This window comes from Dromaius novaehollandiae, chromosome Z (assembly GCF_036370855.1).
Source record: "Dromaius novaehollandiae isolate bDroNov1 chromosome Z, bDroNov1.hap1, whole genome shotgun sequence".
In the NCBI taxonomy this organism is placed as follows: Eukaryota; Metazoa; Chordata; class Aves; order Casuariiformes; family Dromaiidae; genus Dromaius; species Dromaius novaehollandiae.
The window spans coordinates 49,291,703-49,310,612 of NC_088132.1; the positions used below are offsets into that span (position 1 = coordinate 49,291,703).

An 18,910-nucleotide genomic window follows, 5' to 3' on the forward strand; every position below is an offset into this window, starting at 1 on the left:
AGATCATGCCCTGCCACCTCATATGTAAATTATCTTGGTTGATGAAATTCCCTGCTGGTCATAAAAAATCAGTATTTTCATGTGGTGGCAGCTGCTGTAATGCAGCAAATTATTTTAAGAGCTGTTGAAAATATGGACTTTAAATCAAGTGTACTCTCTAAATGATTCACTGCCTCATTTCAATTAGTGAGGTACAGAGCAATACAGTAATGCTTGATACTTTAAAGTTTTTCTTTAAAAGAATTCAACAGCAGTGAAGGCAAACTAATGCTTGTTTTCATGATAATATCCTGAAGGAGACTATGGAATTGTTAGGTTTCCCACTCGACTTCCAAAGAAAAACTCTGTGTTCTTTGCAGAACCAAGTCTCAACTATACCACTGCTTCTATCCCAGTATAAACTCTCTTTCTAAACATATCTTGAGCCTCATTTTGATTCATCAGTCTAAGTTTCCTATCACCTTATGTCCAGGACAGAGTCAGTTTTGGTTAATTACTATTCAGTTTTTCTTTTACTCTAAATCATCTAAGAAACTGGAACAAGAAGAAAAAAAAATCTACCACTTATTCATGGGAGAAGTCTTCGGAAGTGTTGACTGTAGCCTGTCTACTAAAGGGTTTTTGTGGTGAGAAAAAATTCACAAGTTTAATAATGTTACCGTGTTGTAAATGAAACCTCTTCTGACAGCCAAGTTTCCCATTTGTGCCCTAATTTTCACAGGGTTTCTACTTTCTGCTGTCACACTGCTGGCTTTATGTCATACATCAAATGTTCTAATACAGACACAGGAAGATTATTAGGATTCATGATATGCCTTGGTGTGCTGTTGCCATTTTAATAGGATAGTCCATTTTTGCACCAAGGTAGGCAGCATCTTATCTGAGTGCTGTTTGGACCCCTTATGCAATATGGCTATATACTGTCCTTGCCAAAAACATGGGCCCCACTGTCTGTTTGTCATGATCTCTGTGACATCCCTCTGCTTTGCATCAGGTGGCAGGACCATGCTACATACTGAACTGGATTATTGTCTCAAAGGTTACAGCAAGCTGAGGGATACCAGGACATGTGGATTTTCTGGGTCTGTGTGTCGTTAAAAATAACACATGAAATAACACAGCGCTGTGGAAACAGTATTTGAACTTTAGCTAAAAATATTTTTCTCCCAAATTTTTAGTCTTCTAGTTAATGTTTAGGAGGCTAGGGTCAGGTTCGGTAATGGGTTTTAAAAAAAAAAAAGAGTGTAAAAGAAAGTATGATCATTTTTAAACTGTCATGGTAAAGTCAGATAAAATTGGCTAAGTGTAAAGTTTATTCCACTTCACAGCAAACAGTAGCTTTGTTGGCCTTTGGAGAAGTAATAACTTTGAGAAGTTTCTCCACAGTCAAACCCTTCTCTTTAGGGAGATAAATCTTAACTAAATATACTGAAATATTTTGGGGCGTGAACCACAATACATGGAATGAATAGTCATTAGAAAATATAAATACAAGGCCATGATGCTTTCTGAAATACTGCTAACAGCATGTTACTCAGACTTTCTGCAACTCCAGTGATCCTAGTCCTCATGTATAACACTTCTCTCTGGAATCTGGGGAGTGCAGATTATAATCCAGTGATTATACTCCACTGTATGTTTCACAGTCTTCTCTGGATAATAAAGGAAAAATCCTACCCAAGGCATATGCCTACCTGTAACCATCCAAATATATTTATCACATGAAAGACTCGAGCCAAGTTTGCATTGAAAACCCCTGATAGGGCAATTGGAGATGTGTTGCATGGTTAGCTACACCACTCATACAGTTTTATGGTACAGAAGACTTTTGTTTCAGAGCCCATAAAGCCTTTGTTACTCCAACTACTTGCTGTAATAATAATAATAATAATAATAATAAAAAAAGTGTTTCAATAAATTTAGGTAGCTGAGTAGCCATGCAGATATGAGGGTTTTTTGGTTCTTGGAAGCAGTAATTAGTGAGTTTAAACATTGCTTAGCTATCTAATATTTTGATTTTTAGGTCAGGTAATCTTGAACTAATACAAAAAAAAAAAACAACAAAAAACAAAAAAAGGGGGAGGGAGAGCTTCTAGGGGATCTTAACCCTCCAGTGCACTACAGCCTTGTTTGACGTGCCACCGGAGTGCAAAGGTGCCTTGTCACCTCCAGCGCTGTCTGGTGGCAGTTTGTACCTGGCCATAGCTCAGAGAGCAAGCTGGAGCTGATTTTAAGTTTCTCCAGTTTATAACCCCCCACTCTGCAGCCCCCAGTGGAGTTCACTGATGGATGCAGTGGCCGTTTGCAGGGGGAGATATGGGGGGAGGGAGAACTTCGTTACCCTAAAAGTGAGAGGCTGAGTTTGCAGTCTACAAGTTTCCACACAGTTCTGTTCATCACGTGTTGAAGAGGGGCTCAGCAAAATGCTGCTATGAAAATGTGGAAATAATACGTTGATGATTAATTCCATTTTCTTGGCAATTTCTGAGAATACCACATCATTTTAGGGGCTGCAGATAGTTGTCATGTGGTACAGGAGTTCTGAATGTTTAGTGCCACCTTTTTCCTGGGTCCGTGCTTTTCATGCTGGGTTTGTATTATTTCAGTAAAGGTGGTTTGGATCTTTATTTGTATTGTAAGTTCTTTCACTAGTACCAGCTAATAAGAGACCTCATAATTTTTCTTATAATGTTGTTAATTCTATCAGCAGAGGGGGGTGAAGTGAAGCAAGAAAAGTAAATTTTTTTTCAAACATTTCCTTAAGTAGCGTTAGTCCTGCTTGGTTTTTTAAAAGCAGCATATGATATTACCTGCATATATGTGAGTTTGATTTCTCTCCAAATAATTCTTTATGACACAGTTCACATGTGTACTGTCAAATTATTTTGAAATGGGTTAAGATGGTCCTTTCTGTTTCATTTCTATAAAAACTTGAACATTAAAATGCAAAGGAAATATTTAGGCTTGTTTAACTAAATCTGTGTTTTTATTTCCTAAAGTTTCAGACACAGAGCTTGCGTCTCTCAGATCTGCACAGAAAATCTCAGCTATGGAGGGGTATAGTTAGTGTTACTTTGATAGAAGGTCGTGAGCTTAAGGCAATGGATGCAAATGGGCTGAGTGATCCCTATGTGAAGTTCCGGTTGGGGCATCAGAAGTACAAGAGCAAGGTAATTTTAACTGTGGCCTGAACCGTAAGTCATTTGAAGCCTGTTTTGTTTCTCTTTATGGTTTCTGCCTGCAGGATTATTTAAATACTGTTGGAGGCTTATTGTTACATTAATTAGCTGCCAAAGCTCCCAGAGTTTTGCTTAGCTGTTGTTTTTTGTTTCAGTATAAACAAAAATAATAAACACACAGAGGAAAATATAGGACTGAAGAGAAGGTGGGGAGACTTATTTTCCAGACACACTCTGCTGGTTCTGTTTAGTGTCCATGGTCACTGAGGAGGGGTGCTGGTGTGGGTCATTAGAGTGATTCTGACAGCCACCACCACCTCTTTGCCTGTCTAGTTTGATGCCAGTAGCCTTTTGGGTCTTTTGCATGTCCTTATCCTCCAAACCTATCGCTCTTGTATTCTCACTTTTCTCATTGCGTCCTTTGCAATAAGCTTCGTTAAAACTATGTATATGTATTTAGGTATCAGCTGGAGGCTGTTGATCAAGGAGAAAATAATTATTTTGCTTTCTTGCTGTTACCTTTAGCTTCCGTGGTCACTGGTTTGAAAATTGCCTGATCACTGAAGATCTCCTGGGGAGAATGTAAAATCCCACGGGAGCACAGGCTGACCGTGTCCAGTAGAAATTCCCATCCTGCTCTCTGAATGGAGTCTGGTTCCTGTCTTGCTCTTAATCTCCTAGTGGTGTGCATGGGGCAGGGAGGGAGGAGGCTACTGATGCTGACTACTGCTTCTGGAAAACGTTGGGACCATTGATGATGGCACGTGTGTCCTTCCTCTCTCAGCAGCCATGACTGCCAATGTGGTTTTGCAGAGCTGGAGGAACGGCAAAGTGAGAAGGAGGCCATGAGCATTTAGGTGCCTTCTTTGTCTAGACCCGTGAGACATCCTTAGGACTTCTAATTTGAAATTAGGCTTGTGGAGGAATAGTTGATTCCCACAGGCTACTCATAAACTGCCCAGTTCTATTTGGAAAATCAAGTCTTTCCACATTTTCTTTTTATACTGAGGAAAAACATAAAGGAAAAGCAATCAGCTTCCTCTACTAACGAGAAGAAAGACAGCGTAAGTGCCTCCTGTGTATCTACATCTATATATATATATTTTTTTCTTCTACCAGAAGCTAATGGATATTCATTAGAAAGTAGGTGCTTTCAAAACACATATATCCCATGCTTCTGCTAAAGTTGATTTTTTGGGGGGGAGTCATTTGTTGGCTATCTTTGCTTAGGCAAGTGAACTGATCAGTACTGTGATCACTGTGCTTGGATTCTGATAGGATTTTTAAGGGCAAATGTAAGTGGTCAAATCTGCTTTTACTGCATCTTTACAAATTTGTTTAAACTGACTTTTGAAATTGTATGCCCCTATTATTAAAATTTTTTGGGAAAAGAGATCCTAATTCAGATCCTAGTTTCTGTCCTGGGTTTGAATTGGCCATCAAAGGAGTCAATTCAGGATTTCCTCTTTACTTCCATTTATGCTTTTATTCTTTTCCAAATGAACTAGGAAATTGGTGGCTGTTTCTCTGTCATTGTTTGGATTATACAAGTCAGCAGAAATTGTTCTTTTTAAGTGTTTACACGGGTGCTTTTCAGCAAGATGTTTTGAGGCGAACAGCACTGTAAAGAAACTGACTTTTCAGACATCTCAGAAACAATCAGAAGATGCACTTTCTGGATTGAAATAGAGCAAAGATGCTTTTCGAAGATGTGATACTGAAAGAACTATTATTTGTAACTATGTGCTTGTAGTACTTCTGGTTCTCGATCTTCTCTAGTTTTTCCACTTTTCAAGCCAGTGAAACTGATGGACTTTGAAAGCAGCGATTGCTTCACAGGGAGGCTATGGGACAGACTGCATTCTTGTTCAGGACAGGTGTGACTCTTGCTACTGCGTTGTGGTGGAAAAAACTGCAAGCCTTCTGTTCTGCCAACCATGGCTTATATCTTTTGCGAGAAGTAACTAGGGTGAAAATGATCCCCAAAGCTGCTTTTATCTAAATTATGCAGAAAAGGAAGTAAAATACAGTTAAATTCTTCTGTAAAAAGTCAACCACAATAAAGTTGAATTCCTCTTTTTCCCAATATTACAGGAGCTGGGGAAAGAGCAGAGGATCAAATTGTTTCTGTTTAAATACTTTCAGTCACTATCTACTTGTCATTTCAGGTGCTTTGTTTTCCTTTTGGCTGGGAAAGATAACTTTGTAGCTAACTGTCACTCAAGATAGGGCATAATTATTCTATAGAAAAATGGATCCATTCCCAAGGTAAATCCTTTGTTCTGGAGGCTTTTGAAGGTGACAGGTTGCAAGATTTTGGAGGTTGCTGATGAATCAGAAAGGCATGAAAGGACTGACCAATAGTCCTTTTTTAATTATTTTTTTTAACTCTCACTGCTTAAGATAAACTGCAAAAACACTTTCTGAGCAGAATCTAAAGATCAATTTTACAATTCAAGAAAGAGCATGCCTGCACAATGCAGTCTGACTTTCTTTTTGCTCTCCTTTCAGATTGTGCCAAAAACTTTGAATCCTCAGTGGAGGGAGCAGTTTGACTTTCATCTCTATGAAGAACGAGGTGGAATTATTGATATTACTGTGTGGGACAAAGATGCTGGCAAAAGGGATGATTTTATTGGCAGGTTTGTGCAATTACAGCCTTCTAGTTCTCTGGGGATGAAAGCGGATGATTAAAATGAGCCTTGCCATTGAAAGTATTTTTTAGAGCCATTTGTTCTTGTTCTTCAAAAAAAAATGGGGGGAGGGAGGGCTCTCAGTACAATTTGGTGCTTTGGTGTTATTCTTTAAAGGTGTAAAATGATTTTTTGCTTGGCCAGTAGGTGGCAGATTTTACCAGTTGATGGGCTTAAGTTTTCCAAAATGAAAATCCCACATTTAACAGTATAATCAAGATGCAGGAGGTTCCATATAGCAACGTTTTTTCAGTTGGTGGAGAAATAAATATCATGTATTGTAATATGCCAATAAGACTAAAATGGTGTTCTTACTCTTTGATCTACTTGTTAAAGGAAATGAGAATCTTCTACACACAGCTTTTCAGGCCAAGAAATAAGATCATTCACCTAGCTTATTCTCAGGAAAGTGAATCTTTGGGATCTTTCTCAGCATTCAGGAAATGGTATAAATGTGTGTGATTCTGCTCTACTTTGTTGCATTAGCAGGTGATAGATACTAAATTTTTTTTTCTTTTTCTTTTTTCTTTTTTTTTTTCTTTTAACATTTGCATTAGCTATTAGCTAATGGGGAAACCCCTCCAAATCTTTGAGTTTGTTTATAGTTACTGTGCAAGGTCAGTGCTATTTTGAGAGTTTAGATATGAGGTTATATCACATGAACTTTGTTCATTGATATCCATCTATTCACAACAACAATCAATCCTGTATCTTTTGATTGTTAGAATATTAGAAAGTTGTAGGTGCTTTCACTAGGACATAATACTATTAGTAGAAATACTTCTGTAGTAAAAGACAGGAATGGAAATCCCACAAACTGAGCCACGTACTTTTGATGTCAACGTGGTTATGGTTCTGCTGATCTTTTCCTCCCTCTGCTTCTGTCTGGAGTAACGGCTTTGTTCATCAAGTTAGATCAGTCATATAGAATTATGTGTTTATTTCCTACCATTAGGTCATGGGAAGTCAGGATCGATGCAGATTCTTTGGCAAGCAAACGGCCTTGACATCAGACAAGACCACTTTTAAAAAGTAGAGTCAGTAGGATTTTGTTTTATACAATGAAATCCTATGGCGGGGGTGATAAGTCTGTATTTCAGGTTTACATCTTTGTCCCTTATTGATTTCAGTCAGCACATACGGTAACAATAACTATTTTTCTGAAGCAATGTAACAGTGCAGTACTATGTCAATATGTGGTATACCTTGAGAAATAGTTTCTATTTTCTGCTTATCTTTAACCTTCTTTGCCAAAAGATTGAGTTTCAGAATTGTCACATATGACTTTTCAGAACACTCTCATCAAAGCAGCACTTACATTATTAGTATTACCAGTAATTATAATTATTATGCTTAAAGTTCTTTTAAGAGCATTGCATAAAATAGAAGATAGTCTTTGCTCCAAGGAACATTAAATCTAAATAAGAATGAGAGAAACTAGAGAAGGAGAAGAAAAATATGTAACTTTAAACATATGAGCTGCCTAGGTAGTTTTTTCGATACCTTAAAAAAAAGTAGTATGTTTTAAGTTCAATTATATTTCCTTTTAGTAATTGCAGGCTATTATGGAAATAATGAGTGATTTCTGTGTTTTATTTAGGCCCATGAAATGTGATAGCATGAGAATTCTTTTCTTCAAGAAGAATGCTTGAAGCCTTTAGGATTTTTTCAGTGGGAGAATTTTGTTTTCTTTTATTTTCTGCCATTTGAACGTAGGTGTAGTTCTTGTACAGTATGAATACCAAAAAGAAAGACACTTCTTGGGCACAGCTCACCTGCAGTGCTTTTGCAGTGTTTGGCTGGCTTTAACAAAATCAGCAGAACTTTTCCTGAAAACTTGCTCTTTCTGATTTTTGTGACCTTTCCTCTACAGGTTCTATGTCTTCCTATATAAAATCATTCTTCCAGCATGTCCTTTTAGACATTCTCTTATTTCACCTTACATTATCCAGAGATAAAATGGCATCTCTGGATAATGTAACCTGCAAACAAATTCATCTCCATGAAAAACTTTGTCGTTTGTCAAGCTCAATATGAATACAAAAACAGGTCTTAATACTCCCCCTCCCTAATACTCTCTTCCAGTCACTGTGGATAAAAATCACTGACACTCAACAGTTCTGTGTTACTCTTCCCCAGTTTTTCATTGTGTCTAAAAGCTGCAAATATTTTTTGGTAACTCTTTAAAGTTGCAGCCTTTACGTTGATTCAAGTAGCTACACCTCTTTTTTCAGATTCATCTTACCTCTGTCTAGAATTTTCCAGAGACAAATATGTACACAAACTGTGTAACACATTCACGGCAGATCTGATGATTTGATGCCCAGGATATGGCCTGTGGGTCCACCAGGTCCCAGAAGTATTGGATTTTTTTACATATGTATGGAATTTCAACACACCTAGAATATAATGGAGGTAGTGTAGATCCCAAAGCACTAGTGCAGCATGCGTTCAGTCAGTCAGGTTGCAGACACTTTGCATTTGCTCCGTGTGCGCACATGTGGGGGGAGTATGCTAAATGTGTATTTTCTCATTTGAAAATACAGTTGGATTCTTGCTTATGACTAAGGCTCTCAAGGCACATGTAAGAGATGGAGTGTTTTGATTCAAGTTCCAGGAAAGGTAGTAATAAAGTTGTAGGAGGGAAACAAAAGACATCCTGATAGTATTCTAGCAAGGCTCAATGGTGGAGAATAATCCCTTTCATCTTCTTGTGATCTTCCCACTTTCTTCAATACTGTTCAAGCAGTAGCAGTTATTTAGAAAGATTTTTATTAAATGAATATTAGAGTTGTTTCTTAAGAAACTGTCCTATCTGCCCAAAGTCTGGTTAGGGAGAAGCCATCCTTGATTGAAGAGATTCTACTTATTGAAAGAAACAGCAGACAAAATTGAGAAAAAGGAAGAAACAAGTTTAAGGACCAGTTCTCATCTTTCATCCACACTGTGGTGGGGTTTGGCGTTTTTTTGTTTGGTTGGTTTTTTGCATGCTCCCTATTCATCTGCTTGCAGAGCGCACGTGAAGGTCAGCAGAATTTCCTGTGCAAAGAGGCAGCAGCAAGCTGCTTTGTGGATCTGGGGCCAGCTCTAAAACTATCTCAGAGTTTCCAAATGGTGTGAGGAGGAAGAAGGGGAGCTTCCCTGTTCTCCAGTCGTGGTAGTATTGATGAAATTGTCATGAAAGGTGTGCAGCTTTCTAAGAGTACTCTGTTTGACATCTTGCTAGGTTGGGTCATAGGCCAATGGTGATCTTGAACGCCGTGAGAGCTGGAGTCATAGCTGCAGGGGTGAGAATTGAAAACTCTTTGAGCTGTGATGTTAACAGAGCAACTGCAAATCAGGATTCCTCGGTGAAAGATTCACAGACCTCCAGATACGTTGCAGTAAAGGGCATCGGAAGCCCTCTGGAATTAAAATACTCTAAGCTGAACTCTGTAACTTACAGATTTTCTTCCACAGCAGAATGTTGTAATTTCTCCTGGCGTGATATTCTGTCTCAACTGCACTTCAGTGAGACAAAAACTGAGAAATCAAGACCATGTTTTTTGTGAGCCCTTTTTGAATCATCAGAATCATTAGGTTGGGGCCTGGTAGCAGGGCCAGGATGAAGTATGGAATGTGACATGGAGACTGCATCTGTCAGGGTTTGGGCTTGGGGTCTTTTCTGGAGGGCAGAAAGATGAAGGAAAGATTGCTAGAGTAGACTGAAGGCATGCAAGTGAGATTCTGGCTTGGGGGCTCTGTGACAGCAGGATGGCGGAAGTGGATAGGGTGGCTTATGAGGGAGAGGAAGGTATTAAGAGGGTGAGGGTGACAGCATGGTATCCTAATTCAGAGAAGGAAAAAGATACGTCTGTCACAGAACTAGCATAAAGCTCAGTGTTCATCATGGTACCCAAGCTCATTGAGTCTGGCAGTTCCTGAAATGAGATGCTGACTGCTTTATTTCCATTTTTAACTTTGAGCATTATGTATCCAGAAGACTTGTTTGAGTTCAAATTTTATACATTCTCCCATCTACGTGAGTATAAAGGATGTAACACACTGGGAACTTCCCTCTCAGAATACCCTAAAAATGTGCAATCCTAGAACCATTTCAGTCTTTATTTTGGGGTTTCAAAAGCTAGCAAGTCTCTCCTGAAAAAAGACCTCATACAAAAATGCTGAGAAAGGTGTATTTCAAATGATGGGCAGATTCATACGAGGAAACCTTGGGCTTGACCAGAAGTGTGTTCCATGCAGAATGTAGTAGGAGATTAAATTCTGATCTTCTTCTGAAGACTTTTTTTTTTTTTAAAAAAAAAAAAAAAAAAAAAAGCACCAATGCTTGAAGTCATAGCGGCAGCCTTCATAAGTTCAAATGAATGTGCAAACTTGCAATGTTATGACTTGTAGTCATTACATCATTTGATAAGTAGAATTATTTCCATATTATGGGAATAATAATTGTGATTTATTTACTCACGCATACATATGTACATGTGTATGTTGTGCAGTTTGGCTGAATTAAATATTCACATACTCATTTATTTGCTCTTTACAGGTGAATCATTCCTTTTCCATACTGAATCAATAGACTATTGTGATGAAGCATATACTGTAGTAAGTTTAGGTAGCTAATACTAAGACCAAAATGAAGGTGAAACGATTTTAATCTTCATGTAATTATTTAACTTTCATATCATCCGCATTTGTGAAGGCGATCCGGACTGTCACCTTTACAGTAATCGACTAATAAATCCTCATGATTGTTACACCTTTATGCATAGCAGTAATCTGAACAAATTGGCTGCTGACAGCTGCAATAAATTGCCAAGAATGAGTGCTGTCAGAGAACAAGTTGTTTCTGTGAACATATAGGATAAGTAAATCCCATATCATGCAGTTTTATTCAGCTGAAGTTACTTGCAATCCAATGCAGCAGGATTTATAGCATTATTTAATTGGTATGAAAAGTGTGTGTTTATCTTTAAAATGACATTGATTTTACTCATATTTTATGCCAGGAGGTTATTGCTGACTTTATATCTGTTTTCATCAGAAAATTTTCAACATTTGTAAATATAAATGTTACTGTCTTTTTTCCTGTCTGATGCAAAAGAAGACTGCCTTGTGTATTATGTTTTCATTAAAGCTGTGTATTAATTATGTCTATAGAAAGCTGAAATATTCTATACTCTTTCTGAACATTGTCATTAAAATTCAACCTGTTTGCGTGTGTATATGGGTACACACTGTATGGTATTTGTTTAATTTTACCTTGTTAGTGAAGGACGCTAAATATGCTACTGCTAATGTTTCTTTGTAGATCTGTTTTCTAGAGCTGCGTGTGGAGGTTGTGATTTATAGTAAAGTACTGGCAGTGTTCTTTCTTTTTTAAATATCGTTGCCTGGCGGAGAATTTTTGAATACTAGTTGTGAAAGTCTGTGTGCAGCCTTTATGTTGGAGTTGATAAATGTAGAAGTTTTATCAATTTATAAATAATATTTTATTATGGCGGTATTTCAAATACTTTTTCACATGGCAGTTTGAAAATTTCTGCATCCCAAGGTAACTTTGGAAAGACGAGTTGTTTTCAAAGTAGAGAATTTGATGGATAATATACTGTTGTGATTTGGATTTTGAAGCATGTGCACCTCCGAGTTGCACAGTAGTTCCGTGTAAATACAGACAAGCATGCAACCAACAGCTTGTGTGTATAATAGTTTGTTGATTATACTTGATGACTAAAGTGAAATTATTGCAGATGCAATTTTCTGTGTAAAAGGAAGGTTTTTGCCAGAAGCATTAACATCTAAAAATGGTACTGGCAGGCCTGCCATTGACAAATCCTCTGATGTGCTGAGCCATCTCTGTTTCCGACTGTTTTCAAAGGGAGCTAGATGTAAATAGCAAGTCTCAAAATTTGGCCTTCAGATTTTCCAAGCCGTATTTATATTATCTCTGCACTCTTTAACTCCTCCTAATAATGGAAAAACACTGCTACTTTATTAGAAAGTAAAAAAGGTTCAGTTTTAGCTCACTAATCCTCACTAGTTTTCTGCTACTAGGTATTTTATTCTTGACAACTTTTACAAAAGTTATTGTCATAATTTTGCAGAATTGGTAGAATTCTTCCATTTATTAATTTCAAACATAGAATACTGTGCACAAACTGGATTATATTTATAGAGCCTTCTTGTGACCCTCTGTCTCCCAAACATGGAGATCTGCTCTGCTACATGAATAAGTGGAGAAATAAGAGGAAAGGAGAAGGAAAAGGAAAATGGCTGCCTAGATATGAGGACCATGCAGATAAGTACAAAAAATGATTAGGGATATAGGGGATTATGAGGCTTGTGGTAGGGTTTGGAGCTGTGTTAAAGATTTTTGCAAAGTTACCTGGATCAGCTAGAGAGGGAAGACCCAGGTAGGAAAAAAAAGAAATGTTCATCAAAGCAACAGACAGGTTTAGCAGAGGAAAATGTGACTTCTAATGCAAACAAATTTTACAAGTGACAGCACTCACAGTACGTGTCTGTAGCATATGCCTGTGCTGCAAGGAGAGCATAGGGAATATAACTTTTTCAAATAATTTTTTTGTCTAAACAATTTATGAAGTAAATTTGTAATTTTGTTGCAAGGAACTATTCTAAGGAAAATGTTAATCCGTCATTTCAGAAGCGGTCAGCAGGATTTTGTGGCATGAATCATACTTATTTTAGCAAGCAATAAATATTTGTTTGCATTCAGGTAATGCTCAGTGATGAGTGAGATTGTCCCGTCTTTCAGGCAGTTCTGCGTATTTCCATTATCGAGACTGACTGACCCCATGCTGCAGGGTTCTTTTCTGCTTTCTATATTTTGCTGCATGGCACCTGATGGCATTAACTTCTCAGCTCCCGCTGAGCTCTGCAGCTCGGCAGTGTGCTCCCAGGTTCCTGGGGGCTGTTTCCAGCATCTTTAGCGTGCCATCGCCCTCCTTGGTCAGTGTCCTGCTCAGCTGAGTCCTAGTCTCCAGGTCCTTTGAGAGCTCTCTTGGTTTTTAGTCTGTCGCCTCTGTAAAGACTTAAGAAAGAAGCAGCCCACTTCTCTTGAGAGAACTAAGGCCCTTCGTTTTGTGGGGTCTCTAATTTTATTTCTTTCTCAATATCTTTATGCTTCTAAATGCCACTCTCAATTTGGGTTCTTCCAAGAACCTCACATTACTCTAGTCCTGTCTTTTTGAGCCGTATCACTCTCAGTGCCTTGCAGAATTTTCCCTCGCCATTTGCTTCTTGGTTTCACTGGAACATTGTACTGTGCTCATAAAGGATATGGAGTCTCACAAATTGTAGCAGTTTATGCTTCACTTCTGATGTACGTCCAGCTCAGTTCTAATTGCAGAATTGCACAGCTTCCTTTCCTTGGCATCCTTTGGAGCAGCATAGACCTGGATCATAGTGGAGTTAAAAGGCTGTCGTCTTAAACAAGTCGTGATGATAATTAAGTTGCCCGGGTTGTAGCCAAGTGGTGCTTTTCTGTCCCTATCACTTAGGATTGTGCCGATTCCTCTTTTATGCTTTATTTTGTCATGTGAGAAAATGATCTAGCTATCGGCTGTCTCTCCCTTGCCTGGCCACCTGGCTTTTAAGAGGCCTGCTATGTCATGTTGCTACCTTTGTAAGTCATTCATTAGCAAGGATATTTCACCAGGGTGCCGAAGTGGTCTTACATTCCAGGTTCTGTTAGAACTAGAGAGGGAGGTGATTTTTACCTCTTACGCATGCTGATAATAAAATACTACATATAGTTCTGGTTTGCGCACTTTAAAAAGGTTGCAGGAAAATCTCACTGGATCAGAAAAGTTACAAAAAGTCATTTGAGGGCTGTAGAAAATGTGTTCCAAGGAAATATATAGGGAGCTGAATCCGTTTAGCATATCAAAAAGAAGATCAAGAAGAGATATGATTATGGTATGTGAGTACCTTCACTAGAACAAGATGTGGGGTGCTAAAGGCTTTTTTAACCTAGTAGAGAAAAGCATAAAAAGAACCTAAGGCCAGATATATTCAAATTAGAAATAAATCAGGAATATATTTCTAATGGTGTGGGTGATTAACACATTGAACACATTTTCAAAGGAAGTGGTGGATTCCCCTTAAATCTTAAAAACTTCATTTCTGGAAGCTGTACCATGTTTCTGCAGCTACTTATCTATAATACTTCAGCACATGAGCTTGAGGAGCTTACATGATTTTTCTCCTTTCTAATGTATCAAGGCCTGAATATCTATATCCACCTGCTGCCTGACAGCGTTCATGTGCAGAGCTGGTATTGGGGGAGGACATATCTCTGGTTCTCTTCCTGGATCTGTCAGCTAAGCAGAGCAATTTTTCCGTTGCTCCTTCTTAGAATTTGTTCTGCTGTCAGAGATCTGCTCCGAAAGGACCATGTGGCGTGCAGGTAGGCTCAGCAGCAGAACAATGCAGAAGATAAATACTTCCTAAAAATTAAAATCAATTGAAATGTGCTTTATAGCTATGCTTGAAAATCTGTCTGTAGAGTTAACAGCTGTTTTTGCTATAGTTCCTCCTACTGATCTTTTTTCAATAGTGAGCTACTTTCACCAGCAGCATGTGAATAGCAATTCCACAAGAAACTGAATGCTCCCAAAATCACTGTTATCTCCTGTTTTCAATAAGACTCAGGTCATAGCAAGCTATGGCCTTCTCAAAATGGCTGTAATTTTTCATGATCTCTAGCTGAGAATGCAAGACAAAGATTTCCACCACTATCTGCTTGTTCTGCACCACTTTCTGGTAACAGGCAAGTTGGCCTTCATCCTCAAAGCATCTTTATTCTGCATGGAAAGAGTTGTAGGCGGCAGATGTTTAAGGCTGTATCTTAACTGAGTGGAGTCTGTGGCTCCAGCTGTGCTCTGAACTACAGAGGCTTTATGAAAGTACTCAGCTTCTCCAGAAGCATCTACATTCTGGAAGTTTTGCAGTTACGAAAAATAATTATAATACATTTTAATTTATACATTTAATTTATAGTACATTACATTGACTCATTGAAGAGTGGAGATAGGAACTGGAAAAACAAGCTGCCTTGCTTTGATTTGAAATACCACTTCTCTTGGATGTTTCTTCATCAAGTTGTTCTTGTTAGGGCAGAAAGGTCAAGAGGTAGTGGAAGGTGTCTTTAAATCTTTAAAAAGCAGTGTAATCATCCTGTTTTCACTTCCTATGGAAGTTTCAAGGTGTATGCACTCTGTTCTGCTGCAAAAGTTCAGCTTTTTCTCTGGGGAAAACAAAATTGTGAGCCATATTTTGTATGTGTATAACTTCAGAAAATCCACGGTAGTATTTATTTTAGGAGATCAAACATACTTGTGATGATGGGACAGAGAAATGTCAACTACACAACAGTTGCCGTTGCCACATCATCGTAAGTCCTTTACCACTAAGTTTAAAGGTGCATTTTCTGCTTTAAAAGGCTAGGATACTAACCATAAAAGTCAGCATTGCTAAAGCGTCGAAGTTTGAAATATTTCTTCCTTAAAAGTGAGGGGAAATGTCGAGTCCATCATCTCAGCTGTGTCTGACTTTATATGTAGCGTTTTCCATGTCTGTCTTGATGATAAAACAATATCTTAAAATTTAAAGTGGCATTGTCAGCTGAACTTTCCAAAACTATTTAATTTTTAAAGTATTTTTTGAATTCCAATTTTTGTGAGGAAATTTAATCCATAAAATAATTTTGTGGCTTTCTACTGATGATAGTAGAGGTTATTCTGGAATAGGATTAACACTTAGGCTCACTCTAAACAGGTTTCCATTGATGTTTTGGTCCCATGCAAAGATCTGGTGAGAGTAAGCAATAAAACTAACCAAAGAACTCTAATTTTTTTTTACGGGAGAACTTGGTGCAAGAGCAAACTTTTTTTTCCCCTCTCTCTCTCCAGGAGAAGGCCTGCAATTAATGGAAAAATCACAATTTTTCCTTTAGCATCTGTAAATTGGAATGTTTCATCTTTTGACTCAAGTGCATGTGCCGCTGGTGCCCTTGCCTCATGATGAATGCTGCTTAAGCCCCAGCATCTTCTGTGAGTTAGGTACATGCAGGCTGCACCTCCTAGGAGGTATTGCTCCCCCTTACCCGGGGCGGGGGACAGTACAGAATGAGAGATATGCTGTCACCTAACGTTTTAAGGATGTGGGACACTCAGTCTAGGTTTCCATTAAGTGCAGTGGTGACATTTCTTAACGGAATAATCTCAGCTTTTCATCAAATTATTTGAGGGCCATTTGGAGGATGTTTTCCTGTGAAATGAGTAAGGCTTTTCTTAGCAAAAGTTTCCAGATTGCTCCCTACCCCATTGTATGATTTCTGGAAATAACAAACTAGTAACAAACTGATTGTTCACAAAGATCTATCAAACAGGATAGAGATACATTTCTTTTAGATACAGTGCAATTAGGATTTTTTTTATAGCTGTAGGAAAAGTGCATGGACTACAGGTAAATTTGGGTTGTCAGTTTGACAGTTTGCACCTTTTAATCTAAATAACGAATAGCCTGGATTGCTCATGGTGCAAAGAGTACTGTGGCTTCGGGAATTTGAGAAGTTGGAGCTTGTAGCTCTGATATAAACATTGTATTTTTACACTCAGTTTTATGAGGGGGATATCTATAGGCATGTAGCATTTTTTTTTATTGGAGTGGCGGCAACTTTTGATTTCCATTTTTGGGAAGGTTTGGACTACTTGTGCATTACTTGTGTCAAAGACTTTCTGATTCTTTTACTGACTTTAAGAGGGTTTAAACTGATTTTTTCAAGGATCATTTGTCAAGACAGCAGTATTGTTGCAGAAGTGTATTTTTGAGGAGTTTCTGTTTTGAGATAAACTATCAAAGACTATATAACACTAAGTTAACCTACTCGCCTTCGAATGCTTGATTACATCATTTATTGTCTTAAGGAGAGCTTTATAGCTATATAGAGCTCACTGCAGCCAAAACAAAAATTTTAAGGTCTATATACATGTGCTGAAGTTGTGTTGACCATGAGCCTACACCGACAGCAGCAGCTTCAGCGTTTGCTTGCTCCGGCTCATTTCATTCTGAGCTCCTCGTCATCCCACATGAAAGGTGAGCATCCAACTCAGAAAGCTCTGCCCGTTACCAGATTTTTCACAGTGAAATAATTGAACCTTGCAACTGCGAGATTTGCGGTAGTTTAATTTTGACAGCTACACGACAGACAGTAAATGTTTAAAAACAAAAATTTAAAAAAAATTCCTGTAGCAAATCTAATCTGTCCGTGATAGCACAGTGCCCATTTTATGAGGCCACATTTATTCCCATAATTGGCTATTTCCTGTCCTTAAATGCCTATTTATTCATGTCTGCCACCTTTTTCTCGGTTTATTGGCCCTGCGGTCACCACATTATCTTTCTCTTCAAAATCAATTGACATTTTATGAAAGGAGTTTGCTAGCTGTTTAGCTTAGTGAGAGTGGCATACAGAACATGTGCTTGTCACATTAAATAATTGCTGTTAAAACTAGAGCATTCAGTGATTTAACTATATATAGAATATATTTATTTTGTTTCAGTTTTGTTTTCATGGGGTAATTAATTAGCAAAATATTAATGGAGGAGGCTATAAGAAGTATTGTAAATAGTGCTTTTTCACAGAAATTCTTATATAGTGCAAAATGGCATTTCATTTGGAACAATTGTTGAATTTCTAGACGTGTTCAGAGTTGCAACCTTAGGAAAGTTTAAACTTATGAAATATGCACATAAAATATTAAAAATTCCAGGGTATGCATAGTGTAACTACTGACCCTAAGGTATTCATGTTTTGATTAAAAGTTCATGGTCAGTTGTTTGTAAGAAATAGTAATTTCCTTCCTGGCTTTCTCTTTTATTTTTAAAGATGTTTTGACACTTGCACAGCTATTTCAGGTGGCCTGCACGCATGGAGCCATTCTTCATTAGTTCAGCGTATGGTGTAGCCCATGCAGCCAAGGTTATTCAGGGGAGGATCAAGCAGGGCGAATTCGCTTCAGCCGCTCTGTTCTTCAGATTATAAGCAGTCCCCGTTTGTTACAACATGAGACGACTTGTTGTATGGAGAGGATGGCGCACTGTCAAATTTTATCCTGGACACCTGCATAAAACTTAGGCTGTGCATGGCTCAGGGTCAACTACAAGGAAGTTTAGCCTTTTGGGTGGCACTCAAGTCTTGTTTTCCTGTGTTCAGTCATGTTAACTCCATCACAGTGAAGTCCACAGTTGCGGGTTTTTTGTTTTTGTTTTTAAAGGAAGATTTTTAATCTTGTTAGATGAATGGTTTCAAAACACTCTCACCAAAGCTTATGTTTATTATACAAGAGGAATGATTTAAAAAGCATAACTTGCGTCAAGATCTTGGGGGAGGGGACGCTCAAGTAGTGCGTTTTAGCTATAACCATTAGTGTGTTTTAGCTATAACCATCTCTAGAGTCTGTATATTCTTTTCAATATTTTTATTGTTCACATGCAGCATAGTGAGTTGTTGCTTTAAAAAACAATGACGACAAAAACAGACAAGCAGGAAGAAGGAAATTAAACTTTTTTATTTTTTGGTCCAACAGAATGCAAGTAAGCCAATATGCTTGTTTGTTGTGAAGAAAACCACGTGCTGACTCGGAACGTTTCTTTCTAGGTGCCAGGTTGACCTGTCGGCCCTAAGTAAAGAGCAGACTCACAAGCTGGAGATGCGGCTGGAGGAGGGAGAGGGATGCCTGGTACTGCTGGTCACTCTGACAGCCTCAGCTGCAGTCAGCATCTCTGACCTCTCTGTCAACTCCTTGGAGGACCAGAAAGAGCGAGAGGAAATACTGAAGAGATATGTATGGAGTTCCTCTCTCTTGCCCTTTGTTTGCATAATGCCTTACCAAAGTAATTAACAAGTATCAGAGAAAAAAAGTCTAAACATATCCCTCACTAACCCAGACACAACTGCTTAAGCTAGTTATTAATATTTTTGTAGCTGATACAGGTAGCATCAGGAAGTCTACAAAT

At 38.2% G+C, this 18,910-nt stretch overlaps 1 protein-coding gene across 5 annotated transcripts in view; it reads left to right on the plus strand.

Annotated features, from left to right (window-relative positions):
• LOC135324697 (multiple C2 and transmembrane domain-containing protein 1) overlaps window positions 1–18,910 on the plus strand; it is a 286,852-nt gene that overhangs the window by 147,910 nt on the left and 120,032 nt on the right. For all 5 annotated transcript variants that reach the window (XM_064501475.1, XM_064501478.1, XM_064501477.1 and 2 more), the window contains 3 exons: window positions 3,000–3,170; window positions 5,691–5,821; window positions 18,552–18,738. In XM_064501475.1, the coding sequence (XP_064357545.1) occupies window positions 3,000–3,170; window positions 5,691–5,821; window positions 18,552–18,738 (489 nt within the window). The remainder of the gene's footprint in view (window positions 1–2,999; window positions 3,171–5,690; window positions 5,822–18,551; window positions 18,739–18,910) is intronic.